The sequence below is a fragment of the Pelmatolapia mariae genome, unplaced genomic scaffold (genome assembly GCF_036321145.2).
Source record: "Pelmatolapia mariae isolate MD_Pm_ZW unplaced genomic scaffold, Pm_UMD_F_2 NODE_ptg000365l+_length_25306_cov_1, whole genome shotgun sequence".
NCBI lineage: Eukaryota > Metazoa > Chordata > Actinopteri > Cichliformes > Cichlidae > Pelmatolapia > Pelmatolapia mariae.
In genome coordinates this window covers 1-19,419 of record NW_027052053.1, presented here as the reverse complement: position 1 = coordinate 19,419, position 19,419 = coordinate 1, and the positions used below count along the sequence as shown (strand labels likewise).

The window sequence follows — 19,419 nt, the reverse complement described above, 5'->3', positions numbered from 1 at the left end:
GAATTGGACACTGATTAATATCAATAAGGCGATGTGCAACGAGATGACTGTGGCTTCATATAAACAAACATAACACAGTTCTGTTGTCACACATTAACTAGTGGACACCCAGCTGTGCAGGGATATCTAATTTTACATCGTAGCCACATACAGCGGGTGGGACGGGTGAAACTACATGATACACCTGTAAAGTTACAGAAGAGGTTTTGGTACTTCATTGCTCACACTGTCCTGTAAAGTTTCCATGAATTCACAGAAAATGTTCTTATGCTTCGGTGTGGTACGGATGGCAGTAGGGCCTTTTATCAACAGGAGAAGCTGTAAGACACATGAAAAGACACAAGTTCACTCTATGCAGTCCTTCATATTTCTAAAGCTCTCCAGTGGGTTGAATTGGAGTCTTTGCTGGGGCAGTTTTGGCCCTCGGGCCTTATGTTTGACACCTTGTTGCTTGTCAGTTTTCTCCTTTCTTCCATTCACAGAACGCCCGGAGCAAGCTTCATAACTGAGACAGGTTTAATTCACTGCTGGTTACTTATGGTTTGTTTCTGTCGTCGCTATAGGTCGTGATGTCGTCTTAGTATTTTAATTTGTGGACTCCCTTTAAAGATTGAATTTTACAGCCTTACTGCCACAACCTGATCAATGAAGTGTTTTTTAAAAAAAATGAGTGCTAAACATTTGTAAAGAAACCAGATTTATTGGATTTCTGTTGTGTATAAATGAAGTGTATAAAAGTTACATAGCACTGACCAAGGAAAGAACTGTACGGTGGCTTATGGCCAATGGGATATTTAAAGCAGCTTTTTAGTGTTTACAATATTCATTGAAAGATGTGCTTGAAGTTACTGGATGCCTTTTACATGCTAGCTTGTCTAATAATCTTTATCACATAAGTAATTCTATAATCATCTTTTTCTATTCTATAACTTAAGATTGTCATCATAGGCTGCATTACATAATCACACAGCAATCATAGAGTACCTTGTCTTTGCTCAAAGGTCCAAAGAAGTACAGAAACATTTGGATTTATTTACACTAAAAGATAAAAACTGATTACAAAGATTTGTTCAAGAAATTGCAGCTAATAGTAAAGATGTCACCAAGAGTGAGAAGAAAGTTTCAAGCTGCTCGTATGCAACATTCAGGCCTCCTGAAACAAACACTACGCTGAGTGCTTGATCCATCCAGAAAAAATAAATCCATCCTTTGATGAGGTAGAGATTAGATTTCCATCTGATTACTGCTTTAAAAATTATTTCCAGTTTGTAAAATGTGCTTAAAAAAAATGCCAAGTAGGCCTGACTTGACATTTTAAACCCGTTGCACTGACTCCTGCGCACAAGGCGAATGCGAGAGGCCACAGTATAAGAGGCACAGAGCCGGTTCAGATGGCGGACTGAAGCAAGTTGACATTAGTTCCTGGGATGAGGTTTTCATCTTCTCCGTCGATCAGAGGGTCCCACTGGTTAAAGTTCTTCTCCAGACCTGCAAGATTTTTGCACAGAGGAAAGGGGAAAAGCAGAGCATTACTTCATGCAGAGAGTTCAGTCGATCTCTGCTGCAGACCAACAGCCAACTCCTCACAGCTCAGCTGATACCGCTGTACACATCTTACTATTAATCCTATAAAACGGCTTTAATGTGCCCACAGCTGAAGTGTGTTCCTGCATTACATGATTAAATCTGACGAACGACTAGCAGGAGCTCTTACCGAGATGGCGTTGCAGAAACGCTAGTGTTGCTTTATTGCACAGGTCTATGGCGAGCTCTGGGTCGATCTCTCCTTTGAGTTTCATCAGCTTCCCGATCCAGTTGCCCGTGAGAAAGGTGAAGTCTGGGAAACTCTGGTGGACTGTACCTCTGAAAGAATGCAGGTGAAGAAGAGACGTCATCACAAAATCAGCCCAAACTACCCCCAAAGTCTCTAAATGAAAGTGCAGCAGACCAGTAGTGGTACCTGATGGTGATCATTTTCCTCTGTATGACGGCCGAGTCGAGCTTCTTCATGCGGCTGATGTTTCCCGCCCACTGGAACTTCTCTGAGTTGATGAAAAAGATTGGCTGCTTCACCCGAGGAAAGATCTCATCGTCTAAAGGAGTCATCCAGGCGTCTAGCGCTACTCCACACCTGTTTGTACGATAGCAGGCCAGGTCATTACTTTCAATAATCTGGGTCTGTTACTGCTGCCTGTAGCACACGTTTCTAATTTATACTAAGCAAAGTGAAATGCCCTCATGCACACAGCTCTAGCCCTGCAGACATTATGGACAATAAGAGTGCAGTTACAAGAAGTGATAAAAGACTGGAAACCAAAAAAAAAAAAAAACCCCATAAAAACATACTTGAATTTAACCTCTTTACACAGAGCCTCTATGACTGTTGCTCCTCCAAAAGAATGGCCCATCACTGCTATCCTGCACAGGTCCATGGAGTTCTGTTACCAAGAACATGAGAGAGAATTAAGAAATCAGCACAAATGAAATTGTACTCCACTGCGTTTCACATTTTTCCTGATCACAGATTAAAGTCTGCTGATGTTCTTTATGCAAAACAGCATTTCATGAACTTTGGACTCTGCAGCTGATAGATAAGCTGAGGCTAACACAGGTTTCTCCTCAGTGCACTTTCAAAAGTCATCTGAAACTAGTTGATGTCATTTTATTGTTTATACACACGGCAAAAACAAAAGTAAGAATTTTGTGTTTGATACTTCTTTGTTGTACCAGTGCTTCTTGGCAATAATCTTCTACAGCTGCAAAGTATATTTGGTGCCACGTTTGTAAGGAAAACACATTTGTGCGTTGAGCAGCAGAGTTGAGTATGCGGGCCAATGCCAAACAGCTTATTCTGTGTCGACGCTTGTGTGGTGTTGGATGGGATGAGCGAAGTATGAAGAAACAAGACATACTGGCAGTTTAACAGTGTTTTTCACAAGTCAGCCAACAAAACCAAAAGTAGTGGTTGAAGAATGGGAAGCTAACCACAGCACTGCGTGACCAGCACGAGGAGCAGGTGCCATGCTGTTGTGCCCGTGTATGGTTCTTCCACATGCTGTTGTTATGACTCTTATGTCTTCAGAGTTCAATAAATGACACCAAATAGAAGTCTAAGAAGATTTGGCAACTTTTTCAAACTTGTGGCAAAATGTGGCACCATTAAAGGGGAAATAAATCAGCCTGGTCTAAGACTTATTGCCAAGAAGCATTGTTACAATCAAGTCAACAGTCAACTAAATAGAACTTTTGGTGCCAAGCTTATATATAAAAAAATGTGCTGGTAAATGAACTTTGGAAGCTCGAGACTTTGGGGAAAGTTGCAATAACCACAAAGATAGAACGCTGCTAGAAACACTCGTTGGTCTTCCAAGCATCACACAGCGGGATCAACAAACCCTGAAACAGAGATGTTCCAAATGTACAAGTTGACTTTTTGTGAACTAAGAAATGATTAAGAAATAGAACAAGTGCTGGAATTGTGAAGTGGGCGTGCCCTACGTTAAGGATGTGCACACAGGAAGCAGTTCACTCATCAACCATTCATCCCTTTGGAGCTGATGTTTGTTGCAGACACTCCGTGCTGTACATGTTTGGCACCTGCCCACATGCCAATCAGCATCATGTTTGCAGTACTTCACCTCAAAGCTTAGAAAAGTTGAGTGCTGGGGTTAGCCTACATCGCTTTGTCAGTGGTTTCTTCACCCAGCTTGAAGTTGCACCACTCTGTGGTCTCTGGTCAAAACCTTGCCGTTGCTTCCTGATCAACTCTTTAAACTTTTCTCAGTTTCAAGTTGAGCAATCGAAGCAGTGAAGAATACCCCTGACTGACACACGACAGGAGTATAAATAGATTGGAAGTTGCCTAGGTAACCAGAGGCTGGAATGTCTGCTTGCTACGACGGGGGTCCACACAGGATCGCTCAGAGCACCGCTTTGTTGCCGACGGCTGGTTGCTAGGTTAACCCTTTAATGTATGTACCACTCTGTCATGTGTCAGTAACCAGCACACTTTGCTCTCCCAGGTAACAGCATCAGCTGTTCACCTCGAAGGTGAGAAGAGTTCAACTTTAGCTTTAAACACTGTAAAGCTAAAAGGCTACAACTGTTGCCTTTTAGCTTTGATCAAACTTCAAAGAGACTTCTAACACACACCCACAAACTGCGTTTCCTGGAGCCTTGTGACACTTGCCAACTTGCCCCATGCTCGTGTTACAACTACTTTCTGCATCTTGTGACACATTTCCATTATTGTGTTTGCTACCACACACTGCATGACATGCATACAGGACAGACAGCTGTCCTGTATGCATGTCACAGCCAGAGGTAACCAAAAGCTTACCTTCAGCGTTGACCAGTCAAACTGTGTCTCCAGAACATTTTGCACTGAGATTCCTGAGTTGATTTCAGTGAGTTTATCCAGAGCCAGAATGCATTCATCTGCTCTTTGTTTCACCTGAAAGATGAAACAAATGAATTCATTCTGTTTCTTTAAGGTGCCATTAATATTTACCTTTACATTCACGACATCTGTACAGATACGACAAACAAAACCATCTTTTTCCCCTACTATGGGATTTATATACTCCCGATCTCCCTAAACTTTTGTTTATGGTGGGCAGCCAATCAGAGGGAGCTTCTCTTAAAGGGAGGGGACAGGAAGCTTTAGTGGAGCTGAGCTGCTGCACTTGGACCCAGTACAAGATAAACCAGTATTGTGTTGAACTGTGAGTATTGTGTAGAACTCTGATGAATAAAAAAAAAAAAGAAATATCCCTCGCCTTAATCGTAGATTTAAAAAGCCAACTGCTATCTGCAGTCCCTGATTCCTTTCAGCTTTAAGATAAACGGGATGTGACCACATGCTTGCCGTTTAACGTAACGTGCCCAGATGAAAACAGAAGAATGTCAGCTAGAACAAACAAGGATGTGGTTTGATTTTAACATCAGTGCCAAGCTGCCTGTGAGCAAGCGGGTATGAAGTTATGCAATCAAGAGACTGTGAATTTTAAACCCACAGAGGGAGTCTGTGGGTAATCTCTGCGACAACATACTTGTTTGTTTCTGAGGGGGAATTCGCTCTCTCCGTGCTGCAGAGCTCTGTAGTACATCCACTCCTTTACCAAGTTCTGTTGGGTGGCACCGGATGATTTTGTCAAACTTGCATTTGACCTTTCTGACTCTGGCTTCTCACAAAAATAATACGTAGCTGACGCTGACTGGTCTCTGTGAGAGAAAAATAAAAAAATAACACCATGACCTGTAGTTCCAGCCCCAGGAACAGATATTACTTCCTTCATGTTACTTGGAACAATTAGGGTTTAGACACATGCAGAGAACATATCCTGTTTGAGGCAGCGTATGGCCCTCTCTCTGTAAGAAGCAAAGTCACTCTCATGTTGTTGCTCTCACACTGCAGCCATGTGCTCTGTCTGCGGCTTTGTCAGCATGTCGCCAGCTGCTAAAATTCAGCAAAATAACACTTCCATCGCCGTAAGCGACAGGCCAGCTGTGGCCATTATGTTCATCTCCATATGGTCCCCCTTGTCTGCATACTGAAAAGAATTGTGATGAGCTGGTTCGTACCATTGTCTGCACACCCTTTCCACTCCTACTCCACACATAAACAGACAGCCAAGCAAACAAAAGCAGAGGACAAACGTTCAGCTACAATTTCCTCCAAATGAAGATGACAAAGAACACAGATTTCAAACTCATTTTACATCGTGGGCCACATACGACCCACTCTGACCTTAAGTGTGTGGACCACTTAAGGTCAGAAACTCCAATTTCTGTCAGTGTAAAGATGTTGAAACACACAATTAATCCCTGAGATATCTTCATATGAGGAAAAGAAGTGCAATTGCAACAATTTGTCTCAGTTTTATGATAAATGTGTAAAATAAGGGAAACACTGTTGCTAGCTCATTGTGCACACTGCCATGCATTTAGAATAATATATATATATAAAAAATTTTAAATAGTAAAAACATCTATAGTAGATGCTCAAAAAATGGGAACTTTTCTGTCATTTAATTTTTTGTATGTATTAGTAACTATCTGGTGTAGCATGGACGCAATGGTCTGTAAAACTTTGAATACAGTTAAAAGTTCCAAATCCATAGAGATGAGAGGAGAGATAGCATTTATTTGTCAGTTGCAGTTGCCCACAACCGAGATGACAGACCGTACATACACAACATCACACTGGGGAGACAGCCTTCCAGTGGGGCCGATTGGAGTCTCTGCCTGGCCGATTCTAGCCCCTGGGCCCTATGTTTGACAACCCTGCTATAGAACAGTTGGTGTTTAATGGAATGAAAATTACATATGAACTAAATTGGAAAATTACCTGTGTTCCACTGATGCCACGATGAAGCCCTGAGAGGCCATTTCTGCACATATCGCTGAATACAAGGTCCTGAGAAACAATCACAGGAGCCACAGTGTGAGCAGAACTTGTAACGGGTTATTACTGCAGGAGTGATGAAATAAAAAAAACAAATGCATTGTGTGTGTACCTAAAGGCTCCCAAGCCGTGGGAGAAGATGATCACGGGACATTTTTCATTCGATTTAAATGGCGCATCCAAATAGGCTGGGATCTTGAAGGACCCTGAAATAGATAAAAACCAGCTTTCTATTTTTTTTTAGTGACTAAAGTCATATAATATTGCTGTCCTGACCAAATAAATTTGACTTTTACACCACAGAGAAATAGACTGTCAGTCAATAAGTGTGCAAGCATACAAGACTTGAGAAAAAAATAGTCAATTTTATGCCATGAAATCATTAGAAATACTGGATTTTCCTAATTTATTCACCAAAGAGGTAGTTGAAGATCCTTTCACTGAGGGCCCTGTTCATTTTCATGAAGTCAGCCAAACCATTAAAGTACTCCTTGCATGGGACCCAGTCAGGCTTCTCGGCACTTTCCATCTCCTGACAGGGATAGTACAGCCGGAAGAAGGTGCCCTGTTGGAGAGACAGATAGCTAGTCCAAGCAACTCAGCAGAAGGCCATTTGCTCCCGTGATGTCAGCAGCCCGTTTGGCCCAAATACCTGCTTTCCATAATACCTGTGGGTACCCAGCCCAGCATCTGCAGCACACTCAAGAATGTCAAATACAAATATGTGACCTCAGCTGTTACATGTCAGCATGAACAAAGGTTTTCTTTTGCTTGTACCTCTGCAGTGTGGTCCATCATGAAGTCAGTGCAGCCCACAGCGTTTGGGCCGTTGCCTGGAGGGATCCCAAGGTGATTACTGCAGCTGCTCCCCATGGTGAAGACACTGAGCGCGGACCTCCTGTGGTCTGGCAAATAGAAACACACCTGTACATCAAAACTGCTGCTCTATAAAAGGGAAAGATAACAGGACTAAAAATCGGATTATTTCTGCACGGATGCTACTGACTGCAATGAATAAATGTGTATATGCAGACTGTATCATTATATATGATTGACATTCATTTACATCATTAGTAGTATTGTAGCTTTTTATTTAGTAGTTTATTAGTATCAAATGAAAGGCAAAAACTTCTTCACCGTAGTAACTGTAACCAGCCGTATGTGAGACCGAGTCGCGAAGTTTACGCCTTGATCTAACCACAGAGCCCCACACAATCGCACACTTGATTCATTTAACTAAACGGGTCAAAGTGTTTGTGCTGTCAGTTAAAACAAAACCCCAAAACGTGGCGTGTTAACTCCTACCTGTCCTCGCCCACGCGTTAAATCTCTTGACTCCTAACTGAAGAAACCCTCCATAAGAAAACATCGACTAGCGCACTTTCGACAGCGACCTAACCAAACGTTCTCTATCTCCACTTTAGCTGCCGGTAACACTCGTTAAATAAAACAAAAGGCCTACCGGAGATACAGAAGTGCGAGCGCTGTCCGGTGTTTCTACATCAGTTTCGCAATATTACTGCGGACTGACAGAGCAATCACAGGATAAATGTACTACTTTGGGAGTGGTTAATGTTTTTGTCAGCTAGCCGCTGCTAGCATAGGAGGGGGCTAAACCAGAGTAGTGGATGAACGGTGTTGACTCACTGTGGCAGTCCTGCCTTTGCCAGCCTAATGGCGTCCCCCAACTGAAGCCTTAATGACCTCCATGTCATATTATTTAACAGTTGGCAATCATGCTTCTATCATTACTCTAATTACAACATTGGTGGCTCTAAATATAAACTCAACCAAGGCGTTTGAAATTGTGTTAACTGCTCTGTATACGGCTCTGGTTTATCGCAGCGACTCGCTGACAGCTCTGGGATCAGCGCGCACGTGCACTTGTTTACAACAATCATCGACGCTTTAATTAATATTTTCATTAATATCGTGTGAGCCGAGGTGCTGTTGCCAAAGCAGCTGCATATAAGCGCTGGCTTCTCAGTAAAAATTGCACCTTTAAAGTGTCTGTACTTTTGATGTGACTCCACGTCTGTTGGGGGCAGTAGAGAGCAGCCGAGCGGGAAACAAAGCGAGAGGGGAGCAGAGAAGCAGTGGAGAACGATGCTGCGTTAGCAAAGCTAACTGTTTTCAACTCATTTATCAGCAACTCCTTGTGTTAAAGATGAAATTGGTGAGTAAAAAGCAGATCAGTGAAGAGAACAATGAATGTAGAAATCGTCGAAAATGATTAACTTGATTAATGATTAACACCCAAAAGTGACTGTTAGCTGGAAGCTAATAGCGTTTTTTTTTTTTGGTACAGTTTAATAAAGTGGAAAAGGTGAGCAGCGAACAGCAAGTCAGTACAGCGTGAAGTGTTTAACTATGCATACGAAAACACGGAAACACAACCCCCTTTGACATTTTGGCGTCGTGTTTATCCTGTTTTACTGTATCTGTATCTTTGTACTCCTACACACACCTACACACACCTGTGGTTTTAAGGGTGCATTTCCTCCTTGCAGTACTGTCTGTCGGGTCATCCTACATTGCCCTGCAGTGTCCTCAAGTTCAAGTCCACCACTATCATGTTGGACTGTGGACTGGACACCACCTCTGTCCTCAACTTCCTGCCCCTGCCTTTGGTGCACAGGTGAGTCACTGACAGTAATTCATTCATTCGTGGATAACAGATATGTTTTGCTTGATGATGATGATGATGATCCTTTTTTTTCAGTCCAAGACTTTCCAAGCTACCTGGTTGGGTCTCTAAGGATGGAACAATAAATTTGGAAAAGGCACGAGAAGCTGTTTGTAATGTGCTTAGGTTACTTGGCGTGTATTTCAACTTACTGCAGTTTTTTATGAAGATGTGCCGATTTATCTGTGGGGGAAAAACTGTTTCGCCTTATGCTTGCAGGAGCTGAAGGAGTGCGCAGGGAGGGTGTTTGTTGACGCACAGCCAGAGTTCTGTCTCCCTGAGGTAGACATCCCTGATACTTCATCTCTGCATCAGTGTTATAGCTTGTGCCACTCATTCAGAATGTCTCTCTGCAAACAGGTTCCACTGTAAAGCATCAGAGTTGCAGCAAATCGACCTATTTTAAACAAATAATAAGAAGGAAAAAGAAACCTGATAGGCCTGCCACAACTGACAAGAATAGGGGAATCCACTCAGAGAAATCAGTTACTATGATCAGCACAGTGTGATTACCGCGTCTTTTACTTTCACAGTAGGCCCTAAAACATAAATCTTAATAAATACCTGAAGTACAACAATGATATTTATTTAATCTGAATAACCCACAGAGAGAACTGTTGGACCTGTCCACCATCGATGTCATCCTAATCTCAAACTACCACTGCATGATGGCCCTGCCTTACATCACAGAGCACACCGGCTTCACCGGGACAGTGTACGCCACGGAGCCCACGCTGCAGATTGGCAGGTGACAGATGCAGGGGATGAATACCACATCTTACTATTTTTATATTATTTTTGTGATATCATTATTATTTTACTTGGTAAAATGAGATACAGGTCACACGTCTTCGGTTGCGTTTACGCTCGTTCTTCCTCTTCCCTTCCTTAGGCTGCTGATGGAGGAGCTCGTGAACTTCATGGAGAGAGTTCCTAAAGCCCAGTCTGCCACGTCCTGGAAGAACAAGGAGATACAAAGGTAGTCTAGTTTGGTAAAAATATTCTGTGTGTGCGCGTTTTGTCTGAGTTGACACATGAAATACAGTTACTGACTTTGTTTTAGTCATTTTTGAAGTTTCTTTTTACCTTCACCTAATTTTTCTGTTTTGTTACACCTCCACTAACAGGGTGGTGTAACTCCACCGTTCAAATGAATACTTATGTTATTGCATTAGGATGCTCCCGGGGCCGCTGAAGGATGCAGTTGATGTGTGGATGTGGAAGCGATGCTACAGCATGCAGGAGGTTAACTCTGCACTCAGCAAAGTGCAGCTTGTGGGTTATTCACAGAAAGTGGTGAGAATTGCTTCTGTCCAGGAGATATTTAAGATTTCACATTTTTGCTTTCATGCAGTGGTGACTTCTCGTCTTTTTTCTCGTTTGTTTTTCTTGCAGGAGTTGTTTGGAGCTGTACAAGTCTCCCCATTAAGCTCCGGCTACTCGCTGGGGAGCTCCAACTGGATCATCCAGTCTCACCATGAGAAGGTGTCCTATGTGTCTGGCTCATCTCTACTCACCACACATCCTCAGGTAGGCCAGCAGGCTTAATGCTTCACCATTTCAAAGTCTACTGGACGCAACCCTTGAAGCTTTTTTCCTGAGCTGAGTGATTTCTGTCATATTTCGGGGCTGTTTACAGAACAAACTGACAAAATGCGTGTGCAGCAGTCAGGGAGGGTGGTCTCTGCACGTGCAGCTAAACCACGTCGTTATTGATTTTTACTAAGGTGTCAAAACTTGTCATTGAGGGTCCAGAGGAGGTCATCAAATGTCGTCTTTATGGGGGAGAAAGTTAAAGTTTGAAGGGATTGAGGACAAAAGTGTCATGATCTAGAGTGTAAAGAGTGCAGTCTGTTATTTGTTTAGTCACAGATTTCCTTTTTCCTGTGCTCAGAGTTTCTTTTGGAAGCTAAATCTTTAGACGAGTGTTTGTCAGTGCACGCTGTAATTGTTTGAGAATCCAGTCTGTTCTGTCACAACTACTCTGCACAGTTTCTCTTCTTCTCTGCTCCCAGCCCATGGACCAGAGTTCCCTAAAGAATAGTGACGTCCTCATTCTGACAGGCCTCACTCAGATGCCTACTGCCAACCCAGATGGCATGCTGGGAGAATTCTGCAGTAACTTGGGTGGGTTTTAATGTAGCGCTTAGATTTCTGTGGCGTGTGAAAAGAACCAAACGTTGAAGTCATTCTTGTATCATTTAACTGGAACTTGAATGATGTTGTCTGTGCTTGTTCTTCTGCGGTCTGCAGCCATGACCATCCGGGCAGGAGGAAATGTGCTGGTGCCGTGCTACTCCTCGGGAGTGATCTACGACCTGCTCGAGTGTTTGTACCAGTTCATAGAGAGCGCCAACCTGGGGACCACGCCCTTCTACTTCATCTCACCCATAGCCAACAGCTCGCTGGAGTTCTCTCAGATCTTCGCCGAGTGGTGAGCGGCCGTTTGTCGAAAGCTTCTTGATTCTGTCGTGAAAGTTTGTGATTTTAGGTTTTACTGTTTTTCTTCAGCATGTGCTCGGTTAGCTTGTCTTCATTTTTCCATGTCTTCCACAACAAGTCATGATGTAGTCACTCTGATAATTAGGAACACAGTATCGATGTTTTGTTACTTGATAGAAGTGCAACAAACAGCAGAGAGACGATAACGTGTGTGACTGTGGGATATTCCACATGATTTTTCTTTTTCTCAAATATTTCAGGCTTTGTCACAACAAGCAAACAAAGGTTTATCTCCCAGAGCCGCCTTTCCCACACGCAGAGGTGAGTCAAGAACACTGGCAATTAGGGCGGGGCCATATCATACCGTTCACGGTAATACCGCTACAGTGTTAGGCAACGATAAGAAAATGAAATATGGTGATAGAATATGGGTAAAACGCGCATGCGCAGTGCCTTTGTTTTCATACACACATGGCGGAGAATGAGAAGGGCGAAAGCGGATCGTTGAATGAAACAGATGAACCTGAACTGGTTTGTAAAAATGCTGCAACTTCAGTGGTGTGGAACTGGTTTAGCTTTTGTCCGTCAGATGCACAACAAAGCACTATTTTTGGTAGAGCATGCTAGCGGGCCGTCGTTATTACCGTGTTTTTTGGAAACTACGGCACACTTAAAATCAATCCTTTGATTTTTCTGAAAATTGACAGTGCTCCTTATAATCCCGTGTGCCTTATGTATGAATTCTGTTTGTGTTTACTGACCTCGAAACGATTTTATGTGGTACACGGCGCTCGAACATCTGTCAAATGTTTCAGTACGACTTTGCTAAGCTATGAAGCCGCTTGATGGATTGTGGGAGCATTATGGCTATCGTAGGCAGGAGCCTCGCGGAGTGATACGTACTGTGCTTCAACATAATATTACCGTATTGTGTGTGTATAACCTCTTTTTAAGTTTAGTGGATATTATACATGGTTATGCTGAGGATATGTCGGCCAGTTTCCACTGGAAATGCCTTTTGGTTAAACTGTCAGCGAGGAATTTGCACTGTTACATTTTTATATAACTTTAATGCACATAAAAAACAGCTGCTTGTTTAAGTGAAAATACACTGATGTTTTGGGTTTTTTTTGCACTAATAAAGTTGCAGAGTTGTAAAGTATTTTGTCTCGTGTCAATTATATCGTTATTGCAAATTTTCAAATATATCGTGATAAATATTTTTGCCCTGCCCTACTGGCACTTCTCCTTTATACTGAAAATAATCATTATATTATAGGGAACCTACTTTTTTTTAGGTTTTTAAATTGAGGGTCCAGCGGAGGTCATCAAATGTTGTCTTTATGGGGGAGAAAGTTAAAGTTAGGGATGGACCGATCCGATATTACGTATCGGTCCGATACTGACCTAAATTACTGGATCGGATATCGGAGAGAAATAAAAAATGTAATCCGATCCATTAAATATCACAAAAGCACCTCACAAAACTTGCGACATGGCGTAGCTCAGCTCATAACCGTAGCACGTCGGAGCAGTGTGCGTCACGTGAGACCTGTCGGCGGTCTGGTTGAGCATTTGGAGCCTCGCTACCAAACCGGCATTTCATCTCTGAGAAAGTTATCCCAGAGAGAAGTAAAGCAAGTGTGTAAGTTCATCTCTGAATGTTTGTAAAGCATTCCCACGTTAAGCTTAACAACCGATATATGGAGCGACTGCCTCCCCCTCCCTCTCCTGCTGCTACTTCAATCATGAAACTGATTAATGATCAGCTTTTCTGTTGAGACTCCCGTCTCTCTTGTTTGTTTTTGGCCCACTTTGCACCAGAGTAGCTTTGCAGAATAATGCTTATTTACCTTACGCTGGGCCTTAGGGACAGCCCCACAGGCTGGCTGTTTTCGCTCCCTTCCTCCTCCCTTGTTAGCCATCTTTCTTCTGAAGGCTCCAATTTTGGCAAACAGTGATTACATGTACAGACAGTGACTATTTTTTTTTTTTTTTGTGTGTGTGTGGTTGTGTGTGGGTTTTTTGGGGCACTTTGGATGAGTTTAATAGAAACCGTGTCCGTGATGGACACAGTATATTTATTACAGGAAGTATGAAAAAACATAATGTCCACTTTAAAATGAATTTTCTAGCATTCTCAGATCCATTTCCTGCTTGATGCTGAGAAAGTATTTATATTTTATGCAAATTCATGTTTGGTTGGAGAAAACGGTGCTTTGAATTGGAAAGCATTAGGCAAATAGTATGTGTTCGAACAGGCCAGTGCTATCACAAGTCATTAATAACAGATGAGATATGCAGCCATGAGTTGCATCAAATGTGAGTGAGATATGCTTTTGCCTGGAGCGCATCATATCTCTAACACACGTTTTAAAAAGCAGAGTCGACTGATACAAAGATACCAGGATGAAAACAAGTACACCTCTGGGGCTGGTGACGAGGTCACGTTGATAAACTGGTGCTTAAATGTGCTGCTGCTGTTTCAGCTCATCCAAACCAACAAGCTGAAGCACTACCCCAGCATCCACGGAGACTTCAGCAGCGAGTTCCGTCAGCCCTGCGTGGTTTTCACCGGTCACCCCTCTCTGCGCTTCGGGGACGTCGTTCACTTCATGGAGCTCTGGGGCAAATCCAGCCTTAACACTATCATCTTTACTGGTAATTACAGCTATTGTTACATCTCTTAGACGTGACTAAAACAAGGAAAGCCTGAGCTTGTAATGTCCTGTGTGCCTGATCTTTCTCACTCCCAGAGCCGGACTTCTCCTACCTGGATGCCCTGGCTCCGTACCAGCCGTTAGCCATGAAGTGCGTTTACTGTCCCATTGACACACGGCTCAACTTCCACCAAGTATCAAAGCTGCTCAAGGAAGTCCAGGTATGCTGTTAGCACCTGATCTGATTATGAGAGAAATACACAGAAATAGAGTAGAAACTAAGGAACAGCACCTAAATGATTCTACGATGAGGAGGGAGCCAGCGACCGCAAAATATTCCAGATTGCTCCAGAAAGGCTACGTCATGGGATGCTAGAACTGTGCTGTGCCATAATGACTGAGTCTGTGAGAGCGCTGTGGGTGAAACGGGAGAATGGAAAGCAGATTTCCAAGTTAACAGGCGATATACAAATAAAATGGCAGAACAATGTGAGCGTTCAGGGCAGAGCACAGGGAAGCAGTGGGTCTTGCGTAAGATTTGAGGGATTTGATTGAAGCATCCCTGTAGTTCCAGGATGGCCCATTCGCAGCACTAGTTCTCATTTAGCTGTAGCCTTAATTTAAATGTTAACAAAGCCAGCTTCAGCCTCTCACGTTTGTACTCTGTGTGTAAACGCTACAGCCGTGTTTTCTTCCTGCAGCCTCTCCACGTGGTGTGTCCCGAGCAGTACACCCAGCCTCCTCTGACCCAGTCCCACCGCTCCGACCTGATGTTGGAACTGCAGCCTCCTCCTATGCCCTACAGACGCTGCTCTGTTCTCAACCTGCCCTTCAGACGCCGCTACGAACGCATCTACATCCTGCCTGAGGTGAGGCCCCAAAGAGAAGGAAGTCAAAAAAACTTCTCAGAGATGGATCTGAGTTTCCGGCCACAGAGTATCTGTTGTTTCAGAAACAGATGGTGAATTCTCTGATCACTATGACAACGTGGCGTTTGAACAGCTGTTTTTATTGAGAAATCTTCTCGCTGTCAGAAAGCAGGCGGACGGTTTTAATTGCTAAGAGTCGTATTTTTCTCTTCCTAGCTGGCCAACTCTCTGGTGCCCTCTGAGATCAAACCCGGCGTCTCTGTGGCGACCGTGTCTGCGTTGCTGCACTCAAAGGACAATAAGCACACGTTACAGGTGAGTCCAGAATACTTGCACTTCCATTAGAGAATCAGCTGATCAGAGCTCAGCTGCATTTTTTCTTTCATTTGTTCCCAGTCGGTGCCCAAACCTCCTCCCATGCCCCCCAGCAAGAAGAGGAAGCGTGTGATTGAGGAGCCCCCTGTAGCGTTGGCCCCTAAACCCATGCTGAGTGGAGCTGTGGCCCTGGAGGCTTTTCTGGCCACTTTGCAGAAGGTGGGAAATCTGAGTGAGAGGGCTATCAGTGTGCTGTGATATTAGCACTTAATGTTAACTTGTTATGTGCTCATTTGCAGCACGGGATCACAGAAGTTAAAGTGGAGGAAACTGCAGACGGGCACATCCTGCACCTGCAGGCGGAGGACACGCTCATTCAGCTGGAGGAGGACGGGACGCATATCGTCTGTGACAGTGAGCCACTGAGGACCACGCTCAGGGACCTGGTGCTGCGCTTCCTGCAGAAACTCTGAGCTGAATCCTGGCTGTTAGTTTTTAACCGTGTTTCTGCGTCACTGGATTACGGACAGAAGCGGAAGGGAAGGATGTGGATGCTCAACGGCCATATTTACAGTCGTTTCACTGTACAGCATTGTTTGGTTTTATTTTATAAAACTCACAGATGTATTATTTTGTATTAAAAAAAGGTTTTCCAGAATCGTACAGTGACTGTCGTTCATCACTTAGTCTTAGGAAAGCTTTAAAAGTGAAAACTGAGACTTTGCTCACGAGCCCGGGCTTTGTGTAGCCGGTGTGTTCCTGCGTTGTCTGACAATGAAGGGTAGAAGAAACAAAGACCAAGTCATTAAATGCCCGCTCCAGCTCCTACAAACAAATGCAAACAGTAGGAAGAGGGTTAGCTCAACCCACCACAAGCTAGCAAGAATGATCAATTCATGCTAGCATTAACTGCCTATAACACATATGTGACACACACATTTACAGCATCTAGCAAAGACAGACACAATGATTGAACTAAAGACACAATCAGAAATATCAAGGTGGCTAAATATACATTATATGTGTTGTACAGTGTTGGGAAAGATACAGACCTCTCCCACAGTGGAATTGTAGAAAAGGGGAGAGGCCAAAGGGGTGCACTGTATTTATAGGGTTGCACCAAAGAAGAAGAACAATGAGGAGGGGCTCCAACTGATAATGAACATAACTACAGGCTTGAAGGTCCTAAAGTCAGGTATAACAGGAACGGTTTGGGGTCTAGAGCACATTTTGTGTAATTATAACAATATGTAATTTATGAACCGGTTACATTTGCACAGGATAAAATGAGGAAAGCGTGTTACTCACATTCCACAGAAGTGTTCCTTCCTGAAACTGGATGAGTAACCACAGCAGGTGTTTTTTCCTGGCACACGCTGACATGACACAAGAGGAAATGCACAGTAAACATGATCAACAGGAATGATGGCTGAATATTTAAGCTGGGCTCCCTGAACACACCAGGGCCTCTGTCAGTGTTCAGTGTAGGTGTTGAGCTGCCAGTGGTTTGCTGACGGTGTTTTCACTCACTCACTCACACTCACACACACACACACACACACACACAGAGTCCAAAGTTCTTTCTCCCTTGTAGCACAGAGCAGGAGGGGATTTCAACGTGCTGCACTCTCACTTCTGGAAATGCTCTGTTTCTGGTGAGGAAACAAACAAACTTAACTTAAAGACCGTGGCTCAGGGGGGTTGGGAAGCGCATCTGTGACCGGAAGGTCGCCGGTTCGATCCCCGGGCTCTCTGTCCTGGTCGTTGTGTCCTTGAGCAAGACACTTTACCCTACCGCCTACTGGTGCTGGCCAGAGGGGCCGATAGCTATTAGCCAAAATGTCATATTTGATTTACGTCAGCATGTTGTGCAATGAATTCTTAAAAAATATGACCAAGCTAGACAAAAGAAGAAGTTTCTGACCTAAAAAACACATTTATAGCAGATGAACGGTATCTGAGTCATGTTCACAAGAATTAGAAAAAACAAACTGTATTAAGCCGACACAGGAGCTGGGAAACACACCCGCACACTACCAGTCATGGACTGGCCTCCTCAGAGCCCGGACCTCAACATCATTGAAGCAATGTGGGATGATCCTGACAGAGAAAGCCAAGATCCAAAAAGATCTTTGAATGTTCTTCAAGAAGCCTGGAGAACTATTTTTGGAGCATACTTAGAGAAATGAGAAGAAAGCTGCCTAACAATTCAATTCAATCTTTATTGGCAGACTTCATGTCCATAAAAACAAGACAGAAACACACACAACACCCCCCCCCCCCCCCCCCCCCAACACAGGGTATAAACCATTAAATATATATACATATATATATATATATATATATATACACATACATACACATATATATACACACACACACACACACATATACATATATACATACATACACACATACATATACATGTATATAAATAAGTATATAAAACATTTGTAAAAATATAAAACCATAATATACATAAAACCCAATTACTTAAAATAAATCAATAAATACACAAACACTTTAACCAGTGCTTTCTCAGACTGGATGAGTAACAGGAACCACTCACTGTCGGATCTGTAAGTGCTAAAATTATACTGTTACTCGAACCATCCAGTCGTTCTCTAAAAGTGAACATTAACTTTCTTAAAAGTGCTTTAAAAGTCCAAACACCCACAGCTACAAACATCTGACTGGCACTACCACTTCTAGGTATCCTGCAAAGGATTCTCATCGCATCATTATATGCAACATGCAGCTTCTGCTACATTGTTTGTAGGATGACCACGAGGGGGCAGTATATAGCGGTGTGCAATATGCTTTAAACAAAGCCACTTTAACTGGAAGTGAACAAAAGCTGAATTTGCGTGCAATAGTATTTGCCTGCACATAGAGCTTACATCGTTGTCTGTATATGTCATCATCATCATTCATTTGCTCAGTAATAAAGTGACCGAGGTATTTCACCTTTTTATGAACTTCAAGAGTTTTTGTGCCAGTTTAAACAAAGGGAAATTTAGCTGTTTATCCTGCTTGGTTCTACATATCAAAACAGCACTTTTAGCAGCATTGTACTCTATGTCATATTGCACACCATATTCAGTACAGACATTAAGAAGATCCTGTAACCCAGCACTGCTTGGACTAAAAACAACCAGGTCATCTGCATACATAAGATGATTTATCAATGTTTCACCTAATATACACCCAGTGTTACAGGCTCTCAGCTGTATGGACAAATCATCAACATATAGATTAAATAAAATTGGAGACAAAATCCCACCCTGTCTGACACCATTGCTGACACCAAAGGGGGCAGAAATACTACTTCCCCATTTAACCTGCATGCTCTGATGAGCGTACCAGTAAGAGAGAATCCTCACGATGTATTGAGGAACTCCCCGTCTCTTCAATTTATCAAAAAGTTTTCTATGGTTCACTCGATCAAAAGCCTTAGAGGCATCAATGAAACACATGAGGACAGATGAATTTTTAGCCTTATACAAACTGACTGTTTCCTTGAGTGCATATATGCACATGTCAGTGCTGTGCTTTGGTTTGAAGCCAAACTGATTATCCAGAGAAGAGATGAACACACTAAGTCTGTCAAACAAGATTCTCTCTAACACCTTAGATAAAATACTGGCTAGTGCAATCGGCCTGTAATTATCCAAACAACTCACTTTTGCAGCTTTGTCCTTTATAACTGGTACCAATAAAATACACAGCATTTAGTCTGGTAAAATGCCATGAATCATAAACCCAGTGAAACAGAGTGCTAGAAGAGGAGCTAGCCTTAAACTAGCATGTTTTAAATGTTCTGCAGTGATGTGATTCAAACCAGAGGATTTATTATCAGATAACCTATGAATGGCTTCATATACTTCATGTGTCCTTACACTTATTGTGTCATTACTCATGTCAAAATTGTCCTCATATGGATCACTTTTTATACAGTTAAACAACGCACTGTAATGCTGTCTCCATAATGCAGCAATGTTATCTGCCCCAGAAACACCTTCAACAGTTGATGGTAGAGAT

The 19,419-nt window shown here is 42.9% G+C and overlaps 2 protein-coding genes across 4 annotated transcripts; one reads left to right on the top strand and one right to left on the bottom strand.

Moving 5' to 3' along the window:
- Positions 1-537: 537 nt before the first annotated feature.
- Positions 538-8,904, bottom strand: LOC134623050 (platelet-activating factor acetylhydrolase-like). Of its 3 annotated transcripts, none has more exons than XM_063468277.1 (11): positions 7,712-7,851; positions 7,184-7,311; positions 6,821-6,971; positions 6,519-6,612; positions 6,350-6,418; positions 5,052-5,223; positions 4,340-4,453; positions 2,347-2,438; positions 1,961-2,131; positions 1,715-1,863; positions 538-1,488 (listed from the first exon to the last, which is right to left on the bottom strand). In XM_063468277.1, exons 1-11 carry the CDS (start codon positions 7,773-7,775, stop codon positions 1,388-1,390), a joined length of 1,305 nt encoding a protein of 434 aa, XP_063324347.1. In that variant the 5' UTR covers positions 7,776-7,851; the 3' UTR covers positions 538-1,387. The 3 variants fall into 3 exon arrangements, with proteins under 3 accessions (XP_063324347.1, XP_063324349.1, XP_063324348.1); XM_063468279.1 differs by lacking the exon at positions 7,712-7,851 and adding an exon at positions 8,884-8,904 and having other exon boundaries at positions 540-1,488; XM_063468278.1 differs by lacking the exon at positions 7,712-7,851 and adding an exon at positions 7,869-8,047 and having other exon boundaries at positions 540-1,488.
- Positions 8,479-16,033, top strand: LOC134623049 (integrator complex subunit 9-like). Its single transcript, XM_063468276.1, has 17 exons — positions 8,479-8,582; positions 8,917-9,044; positions 9,129-9,189; positions 9,312-9,374; positions 9,701-9,840; positions 9,985-10,071; positions 10,268-10,388; positions 10,488-10,622; positions 11,108-11,219; positions 11,346-11,526; positions 11,795-11,855; positions 14,024-14,195; positions 14,291-14,415; positions 14,896-15,063; positions 15,280-15,378; positions 15,460-15,597; positions 15,678-16,033. The coding sequence occupies exons 1-17, from the start codon at positions 8,574-8,576 to the stop codon at positions 15,849-15,851; spliced, it is 1,974 nt and encodes a 657-aa protein (XP_063324346.1). The 5' UTR covers positions 8,479-8,573; the 3' UTR covers positions 15,852-16,033.
- Positions 16,034-19,419: the final 3,386 nt, after the last annotated feature.